The 22,217-nt window shown below is 38.2% G+C and overlaps 1 protein-coding gene and 2 long non-coding RNA genes across 5 annotated transcripts in view; 2 read left to right on the plus strand and 1 right to left on the minus strand.

Moving 5' to 3' along the window:
• The window catches only part of LOC135329149 (uncharacterized), a 31,030-nt gene extending 21,554 nt beyond the window's left edge, over positions 1-9,476 (plus strand). Inside the window, exon 4 of the long non-coding RNA XR_010390437.1 lies at positions 9,383-9,476. This is a non-coding gene — a long non-coding RNA (uncharacterized LOC135329149). The remainder of the gene's footprint in view (positions 1-9,382) is intronic.
• Positions 1-22,217, minus strand: part of GOLIM4 (golgi integral membrane protein 4) — a 32,455-nt gene that overhangs the window by 8,715 nt on the left and 1,523 nt on the right. For 2 of the 3 annotated variants that reach the window (XM_064516587.1, XM_026105720.2), the window contains 8 exons: positions 8,935-9,009; positions 7,658-7,707; positions 6,851-6,904; positions 6,188-6,338; positions 4,731-4,813; positions 4,023-4,106; positions 1,705-1,872; positions 583-915 (listed from right to left, as the gene is read on the minus strand). In XM_064516587.1, coding sequence (XP_064372657.1) covers positions 583-915; positions 1,705-1,872; positions 4,023-4,106; positions 4,731-4,813; positions 6,188-6,338; positions 6,851-6,904; positions 7,658-7,707; positions 8,935-9,009 — 998 coding nt within the window. The remainder of the gene's footprint in view (positions 1-582; positions 916-1,704; positions 1,873-4,022; positions 4,107-4,730; positions 4,814-6,187; positions 6,339-6,850; positions 6,905-7,657; positions 7,708-8,934; positions 9,010-22,217) is intronic. The other variant, XM_026105721.2, reaches the window with a different exon arrangement.
• On the plus strand, positions 11,183-18,112 carry LOC135329150 (uncharacterized). Its single transcript, XR_010390438.1, has 3 exons — positions 11,183-11,375; positions 14,431-14,620; positions 18,032-18,112. It is a non-coding gene; the product is annotated as an uncharacterized LOC135329150 (long non-coding RNA).

Genomic DNA, 22,217 nt, shown 5'->3' on the forward strand with positions numbered 1-22,217 from the left:
ACGTGGTTATTCTGCTAGGAAAATAAGTGTTCAAAAGACCTAAGGTGAGGCCAGTAAAATATATTTTCCACTGGCAATCCAGTCTATAATTCCCTGTCAAATGACAGGGAACACTTGGATGGAAAAGTGTCATGGAAGGTAGGTATATTTGAACGGGAAACATTCAACAATTCGCTGGGGTGCATCAAATTAACAAGGCAGGACGGCTCTCCGTGGAAGTGCTGAACACAGGTCCCATTCTCATCAGCTATCTTCTTCCCATCAGCTACCACAGACCTCAAATTTCAAGTAGGAGGTGGAATTCAGCCTGGCTGCTCTTTTTTTCCCATCTGCTGCTTTTTATCAGCAGAATTAATGCATCTTAAATAGCTCCATTTGGCAAGCACTGCAATAAGCATGTGCTAAAGTTTAGCCTGAGTCCTATGCATCTAAGTGTTGTGCTTTGAATCCCAAAGTTCCTGTAAACATGACACTAATTTTATGTAAAAATAGGTGAATACAAGACAGGGCCAGCAGTGGTGGAGGTGCCTCCATATAAACAACAAATGTAATCAATTAGTAGGAAAGAAAACAGCAGCATACCTCTGAATGGAAGTGTTCACCCAACATGTTGGTTTCTTCTTCTTTCTGTTCCTGTTTTTTCCACTCACGTTCTTCTGGTACTTGATCCTGTTCCTCCTCTAAGTGCTCAGGCTGACCCGCCTGCTCCATTTCTTCCTCTTCAAGTTCTTTTTTACGTTCCTCTTCAACTTGATCAACATGTTGCTCTTCATCCTCTCCTGCTTCTTGTTGCTCCTGAATATTTAGTTCTTTGGCATGCTGGCCCTCATTAGTCCCTTTCCTCAGATGAAAACGCTCAGCTTCATCTTCTTTCTCCTGGGTATTTATTTCTTCTCTTCCTTTTGGCTTCTCATTCTGCAAAATGTGTACAAGATCAAAAAATATTATAGATGCCATGTTTTCGAGAGAGCTAAGGACCAGATACAGATACCTTTATTCCAGCTGAGTACAATTTTACCACTGCAAGGGAAGCCAAATGCCTGCTTTGGAACAAGATATCCTTCTTGCCAAGGGATATCAATATCTGGCTCTTGGCCCTGCACAACTAAGCAACACGTTGCACAATAGAAACATAAAATAATCTAAGCCTCTTTTTTATCTGAAGTGGAACTATTACAACTCTATCTATAAAGAATGCTTTATATTTATTTACTGCAGGTTTTATTGGTTAAGAATTCTTATAAAACAGAAATACAGCTGACACTGTAACCTCTAGACTTTACATGTTGCATTTTTTCTTTCTGTACATCAGATAAAATTACCATTTAAAACTGGCATATTAAGAATGTCATTGAAACTTTATAAAACAAGTGAAAAGACAATTTATTCACATCTTATTTAAGCTTCCCTGTATAGTACAGGATACCTAAAATTTTAAAGACCATATATCATTCAAAGGTTTTAAGATTTGGGTAAGCTGTTTTAAGAAGTTGCTAAAAAGCAAGTCTGAAGGGCATTTACAGCCATCATTTACATATTTTTATACTACTCAGTAATAGTAAACTGTTCTTCACTACTTTACTTGAAAACTGGCAAAGGGGTACAATTATGCACATGCTTCTAATGGGAATTAAGCATGTATCTAGGATTGTGCTGAATGAGAACAGTTTCTTATAGCTTCAGTAGCCAGTCAGTACTTTATACCTCCTCATGCTCTTCAGCCACAGCTTCATGGTGTATTGGGAGGTCACTGTGGGGAGAAGGTGCTGGCTCCTCTGGTCGATTGCGTGGTTTTTCCAACTTCTCAGGTCGTCGGAAACTTGGCATTTTGTTGAGTGTATCCTTCAACTGTTTGTATTCTTCCACCTGAGACTAAAGTCAACACATATAAATTACATTGTATCCAAATAATCTACCTAATAAAATGTAGTCACCAGAGAGTGAACTTGCTGCCAAAACAGATACCAGAAATGCTTGATATTCAGAGCAAACACCAAGGTGTAGAAGAGATGCAAGCTTTTAAGACTGGTTGTTTCCATGCACTAGATAGCACTGATTCATCACAATCTTTTCAGCCAAAGTGCACATGCATACAAAGTATATTGGGGGAAAAAACAAAAAAAACCAAAAAAACCCAAGAGACAAAGATGAAGATTTGTTATTTTCATGTCAACAGGACAATTGTCAAAAGTGGATTATTCTTTTTTCTTTGTAGACTTTAAAGTGAGGGAAACTGAGAGCACCCCAGCTGTTTCCTTTATCAGTAGAAGGAAGAAAAAAAGCAGTTCTTTTAGAAACAGCAGTCAAATTTTAAAGTATATGTACATACAATAACATGTCATGAAAATGCCAAATCCTCAACATTTAGACAGATGTTACAGAAGACAATAGTCAAGCTACAGAACTGAGGGAAAGAAAGTCATAGAACACCTTCAGTGAAGAGCAGGAAAAAAAAAGAGGAAAACTGAATTTCTTAAGTCTTCCTAAAATGCAACAACAGGATGTTGTAATTTATTTGCTGTTTAACCCTGTACAAGATCAGGATACTTTCAACAAACTTTAATGACCAGTGTGAGAAGTAAGACTGGTTGCTACACATTTGCAAGTTGCTGTCTATACAGTGGACAAGAAAGATTAATTATCTCAAAGTAAAATTTTTGAAACAGACAAGGCTTACAAGAGCTGCTCAGCTGACCACATCCAAAAGGTGCTGCCCCATGGAAGGGGTTCTCTGCTACTCCAGTAGGGACAAGGGAAAAAAAGCAAAACTAACCCATCATCATACAGCAGGGAAAAGTAATGATTTACTACCCATTTTGAAGTTAGAGAGGTGCATTTCATATATTTTTTTTATATATTTTACATATATAAAACACAAATATATAAAAATGTGTGTGTGTGCACGCACTTTTTTTTTTTAATACAGGTTAAAAATTGGCTAAAGTTCACACTCAGTGACAGTGTAGGTCATTTAGTGTATGTTCTGTGGTATCATAGCAATCAATAGTACAGCAGACAGGCATGATGCATTGATGTACAATGCAAAATACTCATACAAAACAATATCCACAGTGCTACAGATTGACATGATGCAATGCACGATAATAGCTCCGAAGCTAGACGCACCTCGAAGCATCTTCAAAAGACTACGGCATCCATTAAAACAGACAGGCCTAAAAGCAAAGCAGAATGTAAAATAATTACACTTCTCTTTCCAGAGAGAAAGACAACAAGCAGAACTTGAGAAAAGATCTAATCCTTTAAATGCTGCTTGTCACTGGACCTTAAAAGCACTTGAATAAAAAAGTGAGTTGGGAATAACAACAACCTAACACTGCCCTGTTGCTTTTCCTCTGTCCTTTCACTGACGGCCTTTCTCTGCTCCAACAATAGTCTTGATCTTGGTTCCTTGTGGCCCACACAGCTTGTACTGGTACAGCTGGCCAAATCTACAATAGTCTCGCAAGGTTCAAGCTTCATATATAGTTCATTTGAAAACAACTTTTAAGAAAGGTAATGCTGCTGCTCCTTTTTAGCTAATTTGAGTTTCAACTCGTGTTTACTTTCCTCCATATATACTCTTCCTCTGTCACACTGATGTGTATAGCTTTATAAACCTTCTAGTCATACACAAAATGAGACTTTATGATATATGTCATTATTCAGGTCTAAGTGATCCATCTGAGTATCAGAGTGAGGACATTAAACTAATGGAAGTTCTAGCAGAGAAGACAGAAGAAAAGAGGTATTCTGCATCTCTCATGGAAGGAGAGATATTGCTCTTATCAGTAATACATGCACACTTTGGCCTATATTAGAGCTTTTTATTTTCTGACAGCCCTATAATTTGCAGCTGCTTCTTTTTAAGAGCAATCCCCTAACTCATGCATTTTTCTGCAGTGTGCAGCATGGTGCTAACCGCAAACTCCCATGCGAAAGACTACATGCATAACAGTCAGCTGAACTAGGAGAAACAAGTTTCAGGAAGGTTAGAGCTAATGCAAGCTGCTTTCCTTTCTGACCTGCGCAGCAGCTAGTGCACTCTTGTGGTCTTCCAATGTCACTACAAGCTGGTTGTGTTGGGAGAGTAAGTTCTTATGCTGTTGCTATACAAAAAGAAGAACATTATATGTTTCACATTAAGTTCATTCTAAGGGCAAATCCAGTAGCCTGTGGGGTTTTTGAACTTCAAAGATATAAAATTTTCTTTTTTGAAATAAATGGAATTGAGTTGGAATTACAACTTAGATATTCAACATGGAACGCATACTAAATGCAAATCAGAGAAAGTGAGCAATGCAAACAAAGTTTAAAAGGCCAGAATTTGTATACCTAAAAGTTCAAAGTTGGAGTAGATGTTGATAAATGTTTAAAGTGATAGAGATGGAAACCATTCATTTTGACAAACTTAGTTTTAACTTTTTTTTTTTTTTTTTTTTTTTTTTTTTTTTTTTAACTTGCAAAGTCTGTTCTCCAATTCCAGTTCATACAGTAAATGCTTCTCCACTGATTCAGGCTTTTGGGGGAGGGGAGGGAAGAGGAGGAGAATTAACTAGAACGCAAGTGGCAAAAGACAGCAAATCCAGTTAAGCCATATTCCTCTGCCTTTTGCCACATGAGGAAAAAAAGGCAAGTTTTTGTCATAGCCCATTTCCAGCTTGATAAAATTTGAACTTTTTAAAACCGTCAGGGAAAAAAAAGTTGCCCTACTTCTTCAAAGCAAAGCCTACCTTGACATCTTGTAGCTGAGTATGAATGTCTTGGTGAGCTTTTCTCAACTGTCTGTTCTCTTCTCGTAAATTATACAGGGATTCTGTTTAAAAGAAATGACATACAGAAGCTGAACCTCAGTCAGATTGTTAACATTAGGTAAAGCACCAAAATTAAGATTATAATATCAACTGCATAAGATACTACACAATTGCTATAGTAAAAGCAGATCAGAGCAATTGCAGAGTTTGTTTACATTACATCTCTCACCCACTCTGTAAAGAGCTTTGCATTTTCAAGACGACTGAAATTCAGTTAAATTTTAGCTTGGTGCACCCAGTCTGCAACTGGAATTGTGTGTTACTGTTCATGCTGGGAACTGCAGATGGCAAGATTCATTATGGTAATCTGAAACTTCAAAATGCAGAGAGGAAGCCACCCTTTTCTCTTCCCTCACATTGCATCTGGCAAATGAGAATTTCTCTTCTGTAGGATGCAGTAATTCTCATAGAAGCAGTGCCCAGATGGCCAGCTTACTTAAAAAGCTTTACATTCTGCGACCGGAGAGAGGGGTTTCTCTTCCCACCTCCTACATTATGCTGAAGTAGAATATCACAAGCAGACGCAAGCAAGCTCTGCCCACACTCCAAGCTGGTAGGTTGCAATCCAGCTCAGCCCAAGAGCTAGCTGTGTGACTGCTCTGCTGTGCTGCCAAGTCAGAACAAACACAGCCTCTGCCTGCAAATCTGCAGACAGCTCCAAAATTAATAATGCACTGAGGACACAGGGCAGAAAGTGACAAAAGGCTCTAGATGGGTAAAACCTCACCCTTTTGTTCTACACAGTTTTATAACTAGGATTTAAAAGTTCTGTATACTGTAAAGAATCTCTTTAATAGGAAATCAGATGCTAACAGGAAGAAATAAACTGTGCTTCATCCTCAAGCTATACTGATGTAACATGTTTCAGAGAAACTGAAAAATAGAGCGGAAAGCAAGGTATAAAATTATGTATAAGTCACTCCATAAAGACGCACATTTAAAATTAAAATCTATAATAGAAGTGGCAAACATTCTTAGGGTTTTTTATTTTTGGCAAATGAAAGGCAGAGAGAGAAACCTATTTTTCCAATATTTAAACAAGTCTTAGACCTAAAAATGAAAGGCAGAATCAACCACACTCTGAGATTTGACAGGCTTTTAAGTGGTATATTTCGTACCACTTCTCTAATCTAAATAGAAATACAAAGCACATACTTGAAAGTAAAATGAAGAAATTTCAGAAAAAGAGGCCACAGAAAATCATCAAGAAAAACATAACTTATCAGGAGGCACATGCTCTGTATGAATGTTCAGTTACTGAGAACAGAGAAAATGCCCTTCTGTCTTATGTCACACATCTCCTGATATTGGTAATTTTAAAATGCAGTGTCAGATGTACATTTTAATATGGGTAGCCAGATACAGGTTGCATATACCCTTCAGCTTGGAAATTTCCTGCTCTTTTTCTTGCTGCAGTTGTAAATATCGCTCCTTGTGATCACTGAACGTTCTGCTAAACTCTTCTCCTTGTTTTCGGTGATCTTCCTCAAGGCCAGCATGCTGTTTCTTTAGTTCTTCATGTTGACTCTGCAAATACCAAAGTTGGACACTGGAAAAGCGTTCTGCATCTGCATATCTGGCTAATATTGTCTTTGGCAATTTGTTAAATAAGTCCAGATGAATAGGAAGCATTCATAGCAAGTAGTTTATTATTCAAAGCATGCATACTACAGATCCTCTCCAGCACAAAATGATCTCTGTGATGGGTAGTCTCCTGTTCTAAGGCTACGTCATCTCACCTGGCAGTTGCACTGTCCCAAGGGCAATAACTGAATGTGTGTCTGAGAAATTCCTTACATGCCAAACTATGTAGAGCCTGGTAAATAAGTGTTTCATACAAGTAATTGTATTTGATAGGATTAAATAACCTACTGGAAAACATGGCTAGTAAAAACTGCCATAGATCCATCTTCCTTTTGTAAAAGGAAGGCACCATCTTCTGATGTTCTGGAATAAATTACCAGAAGCCAGTGAGACCACATTCCCTTGAAAGAGCAGAATACTCGTGTCCTCTGAAACTGGATATCTCCGTTACCTACCTTCAACATCTGGTGTTGTACACTCAGTGCACTGTATCGGCTATTTGAATCTTGCTGTAAAATGAAAACACTAGTGTTATCAGAACAATACTGTCATGCTCCTAATCTCTGTACATGCAGTTATCTGGGAACCACAGAATGGTTATAACTCTCCTCGGAATCAAATTAATCTCTCCATGTGCTTTGAAACGTACCAAGTACACCTACTTCACAGGCACAGCGGCAACAGTTTATTTTATGTTACGTTACTCAGCTCTCAAGCTTCTCTCCATTTTTGACCCAAAGCAGCCATAAAATACTAACTTACTGTCTTTTTATAAAGAGTTCTCTACAGGTCTTAGGCTGTGTTGCTAGATACAGTTTTACTTCTGGCGCTTAGTATATATATACTAAGTTTTGATGTTCTTATACTTGCCAGTTTAAAGACCATTAGTTAGAAAGCTGTAGCCAAGTCCGCAGGGAAAAAAGGACAAATAACAAAGATTTCTGATCCCTTACCTCTCCCACTGCCTCAGCAAGTGGTAAATTATGTCTGAGCTACCATAAACAGAAGTGTGCTTTCCAAATTATTTTTCCATAAAGAAAACTTACTATTTCTTATTACAGTTCAAAGCATTAGGATATATCCTACCAGAGCACTTAAACATGCAGAGTGGAAATGGAGTAAGAGCTCCTTCAATTAGCATTTTGTGAAATCACTCCCTTTTTGAACAGTTACAATTGCAAAGCATTTATTTTTTCTTGCAACTCAAACAATATCCAACATTATTAAAATGCTAAAAACTGATACTAAGAATAACAACTCACCCTTCCTTTATTTAGTGTTTCCTGTGCTTCAAGTTTATAAACAAGAAAATCTACAACATAAAAGGAAAGCCGGGAAGGTTAGAATCTGTACTTCAGTAACACCTGACATAACTATTACACATGTAAGTTCTCTTAAGAGCTGAACACTTAGGCAGTTGTAACTTTTCCAAAAAATCTTCAACAATTAAGATGAATCTAACATAATACTCAAAATTTTTGACAAAATATTTTCATATAAAACTGTGCAAGCAATTAGGAATATATTCTAAATCTTGGTGTGAGATATAGAGCAAAAAGGCTCAGGATTACACGGGGTAATTAAATCTATTACATAAGTTCTCTTGGTAGAGGCCCAGTAGTATCGTTCAAAAGGAAAAAAACATTTATAAGCTGTCTATTTTACTTTCCTATTAGGATAAAAAAAGATATATACTGTAAAAGAAAAGAAAAAAGGGATGGCAAGTCAAGACTAGGTTTAAACAAAATTAAAAATTTCCCTTTTATTCCTTTATATTCTTTTTCAGGATTTGAAACTAACGACTCACTTTTGCATAATTATAGATGACTGCCACTAGATGGCACCAGAAAGCTATTTAGAATTGTAGGATAAAAATTTTTACATGTTCTTAACCTTTGCTAAATTAGCTGTTTTAATTCAAAAGCCGAGTCATCAACTTTAGGAATAATGCAGACTTTACTCTGAAAATTGCAGTGAATTTAGAACAACAAAAGAAGTTGGAAAAACTCAAAGGATTTTACTCTACAAAAGTTTCATACGGGACATATGCTATGAAAAAGAAAATACCATGTCATAACAAATATAATGTGTGCCAACATTTGTGCCCTCACATACACATCCAGCACAGAGATTCAGGAACTTGGTTCTATTCAGAAGAGGTATATAAGCATGTGTTTACCCATACACATGTAAAAATACTAAATTGGAGTCTAATTTCACATTTATGGAATGCATGAAAAGAGCCTGTTACTGATACAAGTTTTAATTTTTTTTAACATGGTATCATAACAGGATTTACACATGCCCATGCTCCATATACATGTTTGGGTATAAGTACAGCTACATACACGTTCTCTGCATATGCTACGCCAGGTTATAATGGTCTGTAAACAGTACTAAAAGTACACAGATTTGCCAAGGTGGCCCTGTTAACATGTTATACACTGCTAACTCATTTAAAATTGAACAAAATATCTCTAAAATTATGTTTTAAAATATTCAACTTAACTTAGATGTTAAAGTGAAAAGCATGTTTTACCTTCTTTTGCTTTCTTATGTTCAAGCCTTTCCTTTTGTAATGATTTTTCTAATCTTGACCTGTGCTCATATACAACTGAAAAGAGAAAATTTTGTACACAATTCATTTAAAAAGTAATATATAGTAAAAGAAACGATATCCCCATCCCCAGCAAACCTGAAGAGCATTGGCGCAGAATGTACCAGGACAACACAGGTGGACTAAGGTCATAAGGTTTAAAACATCTGAGACACTGATGCTGGCCTTTTTTCCCCCCTGCGCACTCTACTGATCCTGAATTTTGGGTTCTCTCCATTTCATAAGCATGGAATGCAATAAGCATGCAATTAATTTGTCTGTGGAGATAATCCATTATGGTGGAGCTACATGAAACCTACCAAATCATCTTTCTGTCTTAGGTACACATGTACACGTTTTCTCATGCTTTCATTTTCTGCTTTATTTTAAGGGGACAAGGAAATTAGAACAACGTCGCTCAGAACGCTCCAGGGGCGAATTCTTGCCAGGTACCATTTCTCACAAGGAGGGAAGAGAGATGCACGAGAGCAGGACAGATTGGAAAGGTGGGATAGTACAGCAGACAGGCTGTTTAGTCTAAGACATGGAAAACCTAAGATCAATTCCCAAATTCTTCTGAAAACTTGGACAACTCAGTTTTCTGAGGCCTTGTTTCTCTTCTGTACAGCCAGGACACTGGGATCCTTTTACAAAACACTGCTGCTGAAGACCAACAGACTACTGAATGGAAAGCTTAGGTATGGTGTCCTCAGTTTCTTAGCGGGCACGTGTTGACAGCAAAATGTACACACGTGCCAAAGCACCCTGTACTTGCATAAACTGCCTGCATAATCTGAGGAGGATTTGTTTGGTTGTTTTTCTCCCCATTAAGGGGGTAAGGCAGAAAAAACAACCCCCCCGGAATGGTTGGTGGCACGACAAGAGATGTGCTGGTCTAGGTCTGATCGCAACACATAGGAACAACCTTCTCAACCAAAAAACCCTTGAGCCAGTTGGACTTTCAGATTTGTCAAATCTCATGACTATTATGATGCAGCAGTGTCACCGGACCTATACGCTAGCATATTGCCTAGGGCTTGTAGCAAGCTTTGCTCTACAGACATCATCCCATTTATTAGACCTGAAGTCAGGAAAAGGGCTGGTACTATCAGACAGCCTTTGCGAATGGCTTGTGGACTAGTTTCGAAACTTTTATACCTACCCTGGACATTTATATATACTTAACTGACTGTTAATATTTTTGGACTAAGAATGCACAGCAACAAAATTACTCCCCCCTCAAAAATAACTAAGGAAAGTTAAAACCAAGATAGCATAAGCGCCCGCATGTAATCCAGTCCCATGCAAAGTCAGATGAAAAATACATTCATTGAAAATCCTAAGTCATTGTATACTGTGACACAACTTAAAGATTCCCTCAGTTTTTGTATCAGAGCAGGGGGTGAGAGGGAACACACACACACACACACACACACACCCACCCACCCACCCACCCACTGCGGTAAACTCAGATTTCAGACTCAAACAACACTCCCAAAGTAACCTTTTTTCTAAGTTTTCACCATATGACAAACACAGTTTGCATTTTGAACATCTAGTTTCACTTGATGTCTCAGAAGAGATGGTAAACATCACTCCTTTACCCTTTCCTCACCACTTACCAGACTGAAGGAATGTTATCTGAACTACTGTATCAAATTTGCAAAGGAAAGATACTAATTAAAATTCCCAATAATGTATAATTACAATTGCTTAAGCTCAGTTGAACATAAACACCTTTCACCATCCAAATTTCAATTTGTCAGCACTGTCTAAAGAGTAGTTATACAAGTTAACAGAACATGTAAGTTTTCCATTAGAAATAGGAAGCCCATTTTCTGAAAAGTAATATATTGATGAGTGTAAGCCTTTAGTAGGAAACATCAAATCACGATTTGTATCTTGGCAGCCACAGAAAACTTCCTTTCGCACCTTAAAAATTGTTCTCAATTCCACTAAGATGTATCCTGCAGGTTCTTTAGCTACTGACCTATCTAGAAGTATTTACATTTTCACTTAGAAGCTGGATTGCTAATCAGTCCTTGTCATCTATCTCTGCTTTGTTATTTATTATCTAAAGTCAAGGGCAACAGTCAGGATGAACTAATGTATCCACAGCCTCTGCAGGAGAACATGCATATAATGAATATGCACAAAGGCACCAGCAATAAGTTGCCAGAGAAGAGAAAGAAGGGCAGCACTGCAGTAATGGTTTTATCTTGGCATAAGATCTTGAATACTGAATTACATTGCAAAAGGAACAGTGGTTGTAGCATAGCAACTCGGGAGAGAAATGAAAATCCATAATGGTTTTCTCCTCCCATGCAATCAGGAGTGGAAATAAGCTTTTTGGCAATCGGACAAGACCACACACGGATCCCGAGGTAATATTTTTTCATTTCACTACTTGTAATTGTCTGCTACTGTACCTTCTGCAGCTCCTCCTACCGCTTTAATGAGTTGGGGCGGGGCGGGGGGGGGGAACCTGCACAACAAAACCACAGTGATAAGGGCAGGAAAAAAGGAGAAAAAAGAAATAGTGTAATACTTTGGGTTTTACGGACCACAGCACTCTACACCTTTGACAGCTAATTTCAACTCCAGCTGAACTCTGGCTTTCCTAACTCCATCCTGCACTTTGGAGCGATTTCTCTAAACCCCTCCCAGATAGCCCATCCCTGCTTCCACCTTTGCTGTACTGATATTTGAAATAATAAGATTTGGAATGGCTTAAAATAAGTCTTTCAGATGACCAGAAAAAGCAAGCCAAGGCAGGGCTATGCAACAAGAAACAAGCTTCCCACCACCCCCTCCTCTTCTAGTTCATTTGCTGGTTGCTTCAATGGCATTTTTTCCTAATAAAAGTCCCTCATGTGCAAGTTTATGAAGCATCCAGTTAAGAATGGATTTAAGAAAGCATAGCTTCCATATTTTCTCTTATGTCCTTGTTGGGAAAAGGTTATGAGTCAGATTTTGTAAGCACATATGGGTATTTCCCTCCCATTAATGTGATTGATTTCCATCCATCAGGAACTTCCTACACAAGAGTCTAAAGTACAAAACTCTGGGTTATTACGGCAGTTGATTCTTCCTTCTCCACTACCAGCCTGGATAGTGGATGTCTGAGCAAGAATTGCAGATAAATAAAGACAAGAAAAACCACTTCCTATTATAGACTTCCCAGGAGGAAAATACATATATTTCATGGGGTAATTTTTCCTGATCCTAATTTTGTACTAATCTTTGCATAAATAACTGATTTACTTATATGCTAAATTGGACAGAACAGTACAAAATAAATAGAAAAACCATTATCTAATGGCTGCTATGCACTATACCTAAGCTGAAATAACTGCAGATACCAAATTTAACAAAGTTACCTATATAATGGTACCTATATGAATGAACAAGAGAACATGAATCCACAGAGAAGCAATACAGTCTCAAAGAACAAAAGTCCCAAACCAGTATCAGTAACATCAAGGCCAGTCAAGATACCTCCTGCCTTCAAACAAGGAAATATTAAACAGTTCTTGAATTCATTCCGAATTGAAGTCTTTAAAAAAATAAAGTGGGGGAGAAGGAAGAAATTGGGGGTGGGAGCAGACCCCTCCCAACCAACCCCTCAATAAGTTCCCAGAAGATTACACCACTATGGCCATTGCTGAGCGTTAATTACAACACAGGAGTCAAGTGATCTGGTGAAAGAAAACTTACTTAAATTCACGGTTAGTCCACTTATCTCAGCTTTGCACCTCTAAGCAGTTAATCTATTCTTAACAAAAATAAGCCATTACTGTATACTTAAAAGAAAATATTTTGTTTTACATCATCAGCAATTCTGCAACTATGTTACTTTGCTATCTTGTTGTGTCCTCAGAGGCACGATTCAAGAGAGGGTCTAAACCACCCCAAAGCTCACTGTCTCATATAATGAAAAATTAAGGTTACACTGGAATTTATATATACATAATACAAGATTTTTCTCTTAATTTCAAGGTTACTGTTTCCTCATGTAATTCTGCACTCCTTCTCCGAGCCTACAGTAGTATCTTCTTTGGTTTAAAAACAGCAGATTTCAATCGTCTTGGCAATATTCAGTGTTATTTTCTCTCAGGCTGTGGCAAAGTTGAAGCGAAGCAGCAGTGTGTGGTAAGCCACCACTGGCACTTTTCTACTAACCCTGTGAAGAGTTGTAGAACATAGGCTTGTTACAAAAACACAGTTAAATTTCCAATTCTTTTCATTGCAAACAGAACCATTTGAAATGTGAACTAATAAAAATATCTTTTCTGTTGAGAAAGAAAGTTCCTGCAAGACTAGTAAGAATCACTTCAATACATATGCAGGATAGATTTTCTAGTCCAACAATAATTATTAAGAGTTTGATCCAATAAGAGATTTTTTTTTTTTTTACTCATCTGATATTAACGTTTTGTGCTAGGAGGATGTGTTATTAATATTGCAAGACCTGCTCCTCAAGCTTTAAGCTCATCAAGTCAGTGAATCTGGCTTTAAACAGCAAGAACCACTATTTCACCACTGATGATCTTTTCAGAAACATCCACTTGCTCAGATTGTTCCTGGAAGAGTACCAGGAATCCCCACCACAGCACAACCCATTCTGGTCACAGTATATCCTCCACCTATTTTTAAAAGACTTAGTTGAGAGTTTTTCAATTTCACTGAAATACCAGCTTATTGTAAACTTTTAATAAGCAATTAAGCTATGGAAGTAGGTCCTCTAATAAAGACTAGGAAAGATGTATTTTGTTAATTATAGTGCAGGAAACAACATTGCAGAAACCTTATGGTAACAATATATTGAACTAACATTGAAGCTGTTTCATATTTTATGCCCTTTAAGTTCTTTGTTCTGAATTTCCACAAGAAGTACAGAAATAGAAGCAGAGGTATCTGAAATTGATTGTGAGCAAGAAACAAGTATTTTTACAGCTTAATTACAGAACAATTTTGCATACAGACAGGGTGGACTAGTCTCTTTTTGTTCACCAAAAAAACACAACAAGCACTGCATTCAGTACTGCGGTTACATTTACTTTAAAAGAAACTCCTACGCTTTTCAATTTATTTATGTGAAAAAAAGATCAGGTAATTGCTTTGTCAAAGTACAACCAGTTATTACCAGAGAAGGGCATACAGTTTTGCCTAAAAGACTAAATCATGTATTGACAGTCAAAAATAACCATTGCTTTAATTTCCTGCTCATTTATGTTGGTCATAGCATTAATGACTTTAAGAGAAAAGTTTGCATTTAATATTCAGATTCTTATGATCAGCAGTTTTGTAGTGTCTGTCATAGGCCTACCACTGATTGCAAATGCACAAGGAGAAAGCGTGAATATGTAACACCCCTTGCTTTTAAGGGATCCTGCATCAAAAGTAACATACTGATGAAAATATCACCTTTTCCTCTAGCTTACAGTCAGTACTCCTACAAGGAGTCAGAAATGGAGACTAAGACTTGAGAAAATTAGGAGGCTCTGGCACACTGCATGGGGAGCACGCTGCAGGGCAGCTCCAGGCGGGCAGACATCTCCGTCACCGAAACGGCCGTCCCGGATTAGCTCTGCAAACAGCTCTGACAAGCGCTTGCACTTGCGTCAAGGTTTGTCTGCAAACCAGATAAAAATCTGCTCAAAGATAAAAAGAGAGTTAACTGTATGTATTTTTATAGAATTTTTCCAATCTTAGAACACTGGAACTTTTCCAGCTAAGCTAGAATACATCTAACCCCCCTCCAAAAAAGACTATTTGGGAGTTACCTGCATGCTGCTGGTCAAAGTAACACCGAGCGCTGGGAGCCCATTAAAGCTCACAGCTGACTCATAACCGAAGCAGCAAAACTCCTGCTTTCAGTTCTACAAACTCCAATTCAGTCCCCAGCGTGTTGGCTGGGAATAAAATTAGTACAGATGCCCTCTGTGAAACTCATCCTACATCAAGGAGTTTTCCTCATTCTGACATTACAGAGCTTGGTAACAGATTACAAAAGGTATCAAAGCTAATCATGAGAAAGCCTCAAAAAGCTTTGGAACATGTGTATAATTCAGATAAGCGTATGAGTTTTCTTATGCTTATCAAACCTTCAGCTTTGCAAAAAGAAAAGAGAAAATCCAAAGCACAACATACAAAAAAAGTTGCAGATCTCAGAAGTTTTGCTTGACTGCCATTCTGGAAATGGGAGAATGCTGGGGAATTTGGACCACTGACGGGTCCGTCACAGAAACACATGCTTATGTTGCTAAGAAACAGTTTTGGCCTCTATTCAAGTATCAAGAGGACATGAAAATTAATTTCTGAACTGAAGAAAACATCTAAATTTAATACAATTTTTTTACTTCACCCTACCTCCCTTTCTTCGAAGTCAATACCATCTCTAGGAAACAGTAGGTTTTAAAAAACAAGTTATAACTAAAACATTCCAATGATGAGGTGAGAGAGGGGAAGGTATTTATCACATTGAAGCAGTAAACTGTAATAACTCCTGCTAAAAATAAGAGCTTGAAAAGGGATATTAAATATGATTAAATATTTAATCCATAACCATTAGGCTTCAGACATGACTTTCATTAAGAAAGATCACATTTTCTATCCCAGAAAAGATTTCTTCCAGTCTTTAATGCCACCCACAGTGGGTGGAACATACTAGATCAGATTAGCATCTCACCTTGTATATGGCATTTTCTGTATGCCCATCTATGGTAAAGGTTTTTTTAAGTGATGATAAATGCAAATAGTTCAGACAAAATGTGTTTAGTAACTTTAGACTTATATTCTTAACCTCTTTTGCTTTTATGATTGTATTTATAATGACAGGACATTTTTCTGCCAGATACATTTATACAATTGTTGAGCTCTTCTACTGGTGAGTTGCCTAAATGTTGCTTATATTATCCTTTACACTACACAGGGTGGTTGGCAGATTTACTTCCAAAAAGCTTCTATTCCTTTTGCTTTTCATTTTTTTCTTTATTCTGCTATTTTTGTCTGGATACACCAGATCATTTTATAGAAAAGACAAACATACGGGAGAGCTCCTTCTCACATCATCTCCGGCTGTCTGGGTCTGCCCTTCTCTCACAGCTTTAGGAAACAAGGCCTCGTTCTGTTTAAAATTATTTTAGGCTTTTTTGATTTTATGGAAAAGACCAGTGATTCTATCTACAAGATGTCAATGTTTAAGAAAAGTTTTTCAGAGACTAGCATAAAATCAGAATTTAAGAAATAGAGTGTATATACACATTTTAATGGTCTCTCCCAACTGAAACATACATTTTTATCATAATGAAATACCACAAAAATTAGTGCAATAAGTATGGTTACCACCTTACAAAACTGCTAAACCACTTCCTTAAATTAGCTCATGACAGTTCTAACACAAGGGACCGAGTTAGCTCCAGCTATATCCTTCAAAAATGGAACAGAGACATCAATAGCTTGAGTTAGTGGTTCATAACCTTTCTTGTAACAAAAAATCACTGTCAAGCCTTAAAACATGCATCCAAGTAAGAGAGAGTAACTGAAATACTGTGAGAATTTCACTGTTCAATGTAGTGGCATAGATAGGAATAACCTGCTTACTACGCCTTCAAGGCCACAAGCAGGCCACAGTTCTCTCAACATCTGTTAAGTCAAGTCCTGTATATGACTGCCAAACTCAAGGACCTGAGTCACCTTAGGAAAATGTGACACTAGTCTAATTTTGGATACTTTAGAAAAAAGGTGGAGGAAGATGTAGAACAATAGCAATTTCTTAAATAATAATACTTAGCAGAAAAATCTGAAGAAGTTTGGTTTATGCTGGATTTCCATAAAGAACAAAACTGCATCCAGCTCACAAGACCCTCATTTAAAAACAAGAGCATCCAAACAGGCTGAATTCCCTAAGTGCTCACCTCAGATTCCAACATGACTAGGAATTCACCCATCTGAATCCTAAAACAACAAACCTAATCAGCCAACAAGATGTTCTTCCTTAATTAATGTTTCTACATACACTCTTCTTTTTCAGTATTATTTAGCTTTCAGAATTATTTAGCTTTCATTACCATTAACCCTCAAAACAGCACCCAACTTTTAGCAGGACAGATTTAATTACTTTTTCTAAGCAAGGTTCCTATTCCAAAGCGAGCAATGTGAACTATATTAATCACAAATTGCTGGTAGTATCCTCACCACTAAATAAGGGATGCTTTAATGCATACCGAAATCTCTGAGACTGGGTGGAGATCTTATTCATAACATTCCCCTGCTCAGATATGCAGGGTGACCAGCCTGTATCCTGCCCGGCAAAACAAGCAGCCCAATGAGATAAATATAATGTTTGAAACGCGTTAAGACATAACAATTCAGTCAGTTTTGCTCACAGAGGAAATAATTCCATTCTGGCGTTTAGGCTCTCCTTGTAATGGTAAAGCAACAGTCTCAACTGCACCACTCCAAGTACCCAACTCTGAGATGTTAACTGTAAAAGTTTTGTAAGTACAATTGCAAAGCCACAACGGCCCTGGAACCCTGCCCACATTATACGCTTTGCAGGACCAGCTATCACTTAAACCGTGCTGTTGACTACAGGATTTCTGGCTCAGTTGCAATTGTCAGATCATGGCAGCGGCTGTTTCATCCTCTACTTCTCTTCTGGTCTCCCCCAACAAAGCTAGTGGTATTTTAAGTGATGCAGAAGCTTCTGTCAAGCCTTTATCTGTTGAAGGTAAATGACAGAAGTTGTCATTTATTAGACTGACCGGATTTCAATGTACTTGCCTGGATGCAAACTTTCCAGAGCACCCACCCTTCTTGCCTACCTCCTCCTTTCTCTTTTCTGACTCATGCCACCATCTCATTCTAGGTTCAGGGCAACTAATTGTCTTATAAACTTTAAGGGAACATACAGGACAGCAGATTCCTTGCACTTGCTCACTTTTAGAATTAGGGTGCCAAGCAGAAAATTTTCTTCTGAAGCATAGAAGAAATCCATAGCTATTATGAAACTCACATGGTTGATTTTTGTCTCTAGTTATTTTAAAGGTTCTCATCTACGCTTATCTAACTGGATGAGGTTTAACTACTTGTAAGCCAAGCCTGGATGTTGTGGCTGAGACGGTAAGAGTTTCAAGCAGAGTTTCAAAATAGCCGCTTCCTAGGTTGTAGTGTTGTCTTTTTTTTTAATCTTGTGGAAACAGGATTAAAAAGTCATATTAAGATCCAGAGGTTAATTCAACGTGGCACAGTCATAGCCGCACTCCTGGTCTCCATATCCTGCGTGCCAGTAGTGCACAGGGAACTAACCTCCACTGCAACAGAGCTACCTTGGATCCTTCAGATCTCAGATAGCAACAAAACCTGACCAAAAGGAGTGCCGTTGGCCCTGCTTGGAGCCTGGTACTGGAAGCCAGAAGGGATGACACAGTCCTGACACAGACTCTCTTTAGCAGATGTGTTTCTCTGAGCACCAGCAAGTTAAAGCACGTGTGGAGACTTAGCATGCATGACAAACTCCTGCGTGCATTAAAGCTTACTCTACAGACACTGGGTTTTTTTTCCCCACACACATTGAATTATTTTCTAAAATGGGAGGGCATCGTTCTGTAGTGTTGCATGCAATCTGAAATTAGTAGGAATCACAGGAATTCAGGCTGCTGTTATGGACAACAATCAAACCATGTAGGGCTGCATAGCTGTAGCTCTATTTGTATGATGCATGTGAAGAATAAGGTGCCACAAGTGCTGTTAATTCTTCCTTCTACCAATTTAAGGTAGAAGTTTAAATAGAGTCTCATAAAAAAAGGGGGGGGGGGTGAGACAGTTAAGTAGGTTCACATCTTTGTGTACTTTAAGATCAGTTTTGGTAGGCTACATAATATTTATTATGCCTGTCCGCCTGCTAATTACCTACTAACATTACACAGTACTTGTGATGCATTATATAAGTCTCTGTACATACAGCTGCCATAGATCTGATCAACTCCTAGCAGGTCACCTCCAAGGAAGGTTCTCAGTTTTCCCCAACGGGCACAGAAGAATGCTGCATTTGCTTTTCAGCCGGTGATTTCCAGCACTGGGTCAGGCAGCTTTGGGGAATCCCACAGGTTGTCTGTAATAAGGTAAACTCTGAAATCTCAAGTTCAGAGCCCCTGCTGGGTTGCCTCCCAAGATTACACCCCAGTCTCAGACTGCAGAAAGAGATTGCCTGGAGTCCTCAGATAATTAAATCTCTAACAGAAAGAGCAGGAAAATTAAGATAGTACAAGGCACTAAACGTAGGCTGTTATTAGGATTAGGGATTAAAGCAGATTTACAGTACACAAGGAGTTAGATAATACCTAGAGGCTAAGATGACAGAAACTGTAAGGGCTAAAGAGCATTTGTAGATGCATTTAGACTTGAAGCAGTCAAAGATAGGATCAGCTTTGTCTACAGCTGTCAATGCATATCTGTTCTAGTAACTGAAGTCTGCTCCTACATAGCTTAAGACTTAGTTTGATGCATCTTTGTAGGAGACAAACAGTGTCAAGTTTTGTTTTATCATTTTAAAGCAGATGCAATAAGATTATCTTCAGGTTTTGAACATATAATGCTCAGAGAATGAGATTTAAAAAAAATAATCAGCCTGCTGGGAAGATCAGCTTCTCTGTGAAGGACCTTACAGATAACAATGACTTTGGGTTTTCTTAGCAGCCATGAAGTTTTGCAGCGTCTCTCAATTTTGCCTCTAGTATTCCCATTGTGAGTTACAAAAGAAGCCCCACTTTCTCCATGTCCAACAGAACTTTGTTAAGAGATAAAAGTGCCAAAGTCTGACATTCTCTTTTGTGTGACGGCTTGGAAGCCTAACTTTCAAATACAAAGTCTCCTACAATGTGAACTGTCTAAAGACAGGGAGCTTAAGATCCCAGCCTCTCAAAAACAATTGTTCTTATGCTATTTCTCAAGTCTGTCATGCTTCATGCTTCTAATCGCACCCTCATCTCATTTCAGGGAGCACAAAATTCTCAGCTGAGTACCTGAAGTTCAGAACACCAGAAAAAGCAGAAGTCCCTACAACGGTAGTTGTATGTCCCAATCTTCAGATTGGATGAACAGGCTAGATGATTTTGAGACCCCTTTCTGCACCACTTCAGTGCTCTGTGCATTCTCCCTTAGTAGATGTAACTGCTACTTTCCCAAGTGCACAGAAGATTCAGCCCTGGTCCATGTGTCATATCTGTGCAAAGCAAGACCATGAAAGAGAGAAAACATCTAAGACGACTGACTTTTCAACTAAAGACAGAAAGCACTGCTCATTTAGGCGTGAAGAACTGGCCAGCACCAAAAAGGTGGTTCTTACCACTTGGCATAGATGGAAAAATCTGAAAAACTATGCAGAGATAGAAAAATAGCAGAGAGGATGCTAGAAAGTAAATGGAGACTTCACTCTGAACTACATCAGAGGATCCTTCCCAAAATTTGGGCAGACCTAAGGCATTTAAGTCTAAAACTCTGACCTGACGCACAAACTTGGGAGTCACCTACGCTCCTTTACTGTTTCACCGACTGACTCAAGTTTCCCTGGAAGCCCTAGAGGTGCTCCTCTGTAGATACCCAGGATAGCAGCTGGCTTTATAGGCCTGAACAGTCAAAACTAAACCCAACCAAAACCAGGCAATATTTCAGTCATCCAAGTGCTTCAATCCAGTTGGCCTTCTAGGAAAATATCCAGCTCAGCACAACACACCCTCAGGATCCTCAAAAAGAGGAATTTTAAAAGTTGCTTCTTTTTATATACAAGCCTAGGTTCAGCTCCCTCCCCTGCTTGCAACGACATTTAAAGCCCCTTTCAACCACCTAGAAGAGAACTGTAAGCACCAAGGAATCAACTGTCATGGATACAGGCACTCTTTTCCTCCTGGCAATACTTTGTCACTGAACCTGCAATTTTAACAGTTCCCCTTTAAAAGATTTCAGAACGCCCCCAGCATAATCCAGCTCCCAAAACTGTCTCCACAGCAATATCTGTATCTTAAGACAGAAACTGGCCATGTTGCACAGAAAAGACAAATCACACTGCTTAGTAGCGATATGTTTTGTTGTTCTTACAAAAAGAATAAACTCCAAGAATAATCTCTCATGTTGTTAAGGACAAAGAAATGTAGCCCAGATATTTGCAGAGATTTTTTTCTTCGGCAACAGGAACACTGTGGATTTAAAATCCAGGCCATTTAAAAGTTCAAAGTGCAGTCAGATACTGCACCTGCAAACACATGCTTTTCTGTCAATGTTTAACATAGTCTTAAAGTAGTTAAAGAAAATTTCTTTCTGTTGTTTCATATTAAAGAGTTACACAAACACAATAACTGATTATACACAAGCCGAAACTATTTCTGAACCTTTCCCATTTGTTTATCTTCAGGTGAACTGGGCACAGACACCAGTCCCAAACTATCTAGAATAATTCAGTTCTACTACCACTAGTAAACTTCTTCTGCAAAGATGGAAGCGATGACATAAGGCAGTTCATCCTGCTACTTCCATGAATTTATTTGGATGGATGACAGCTACTCAAAATAACGTTTGGGAAGTGGAAAGTTTTAACCTCGCAATCCAAACCCAATGAATCCAATTGACAGGATGAGGTTTGTTGCATGCTCCTCGTTGGTATAGAGAGAGAGAAACAAAAAACTAGCTTGTTGAATTTTAACTTGAGAACAAGACATTCCTGTTTCTGTTTCCTCTTCAAACACTGTTGGCAACTATATAGACTAGCGAAAGTAGCCCTTTAGCCATCTGTCACATAGTCATCTTTCACCCAAATATGCATACCTTCTCAGTGAAGAAAATGAACATGTTTATCAAATTTTTCCATAGCACTATAGTTTTATTACCTGAAATTGAAATACTACGTAATGATGGCCTCAGACCATAGCTAATCATACTTATTAACAAATCACTCTAAGAACCTAACAGCATAAGTCCAATTCTGCTATCTCTGCATAAAAACCGTATGCTCCTAAGCATGCTTTTACACAGGCTTCCACAGTGAAGAGTATGGTTGAAGACCACTCTTAAGTACTGCTACAGTGGCTAGAGGTTACTCTTATTCTCATTTTGTCCTTTTTAAAAAACAGAATCCTAAAATGTTTCAAAAGTTGGCTCTGGTCTTTGTACACGACCTGATATCTTGCACTTGACAGCTAGAGAGGTGCAGAGCTCTTGCGCTTCCTGCA

This window comes from Dromaius novaehollandiae, chromosome 9 (genome assembly GCF_036370855.1).
Source record: "Dromaius novaehollandiae isolate bDroNov1 chromosome 9, bDroNov1.hap1, whole genome shotgun sequence".
Taxonomy (NCBI): Eukaryota; Metazoa; Chordata; class Aves; order Casuariiformes; family Dromaiidae; genus Dromaius; species Dromaius novaehollandiae.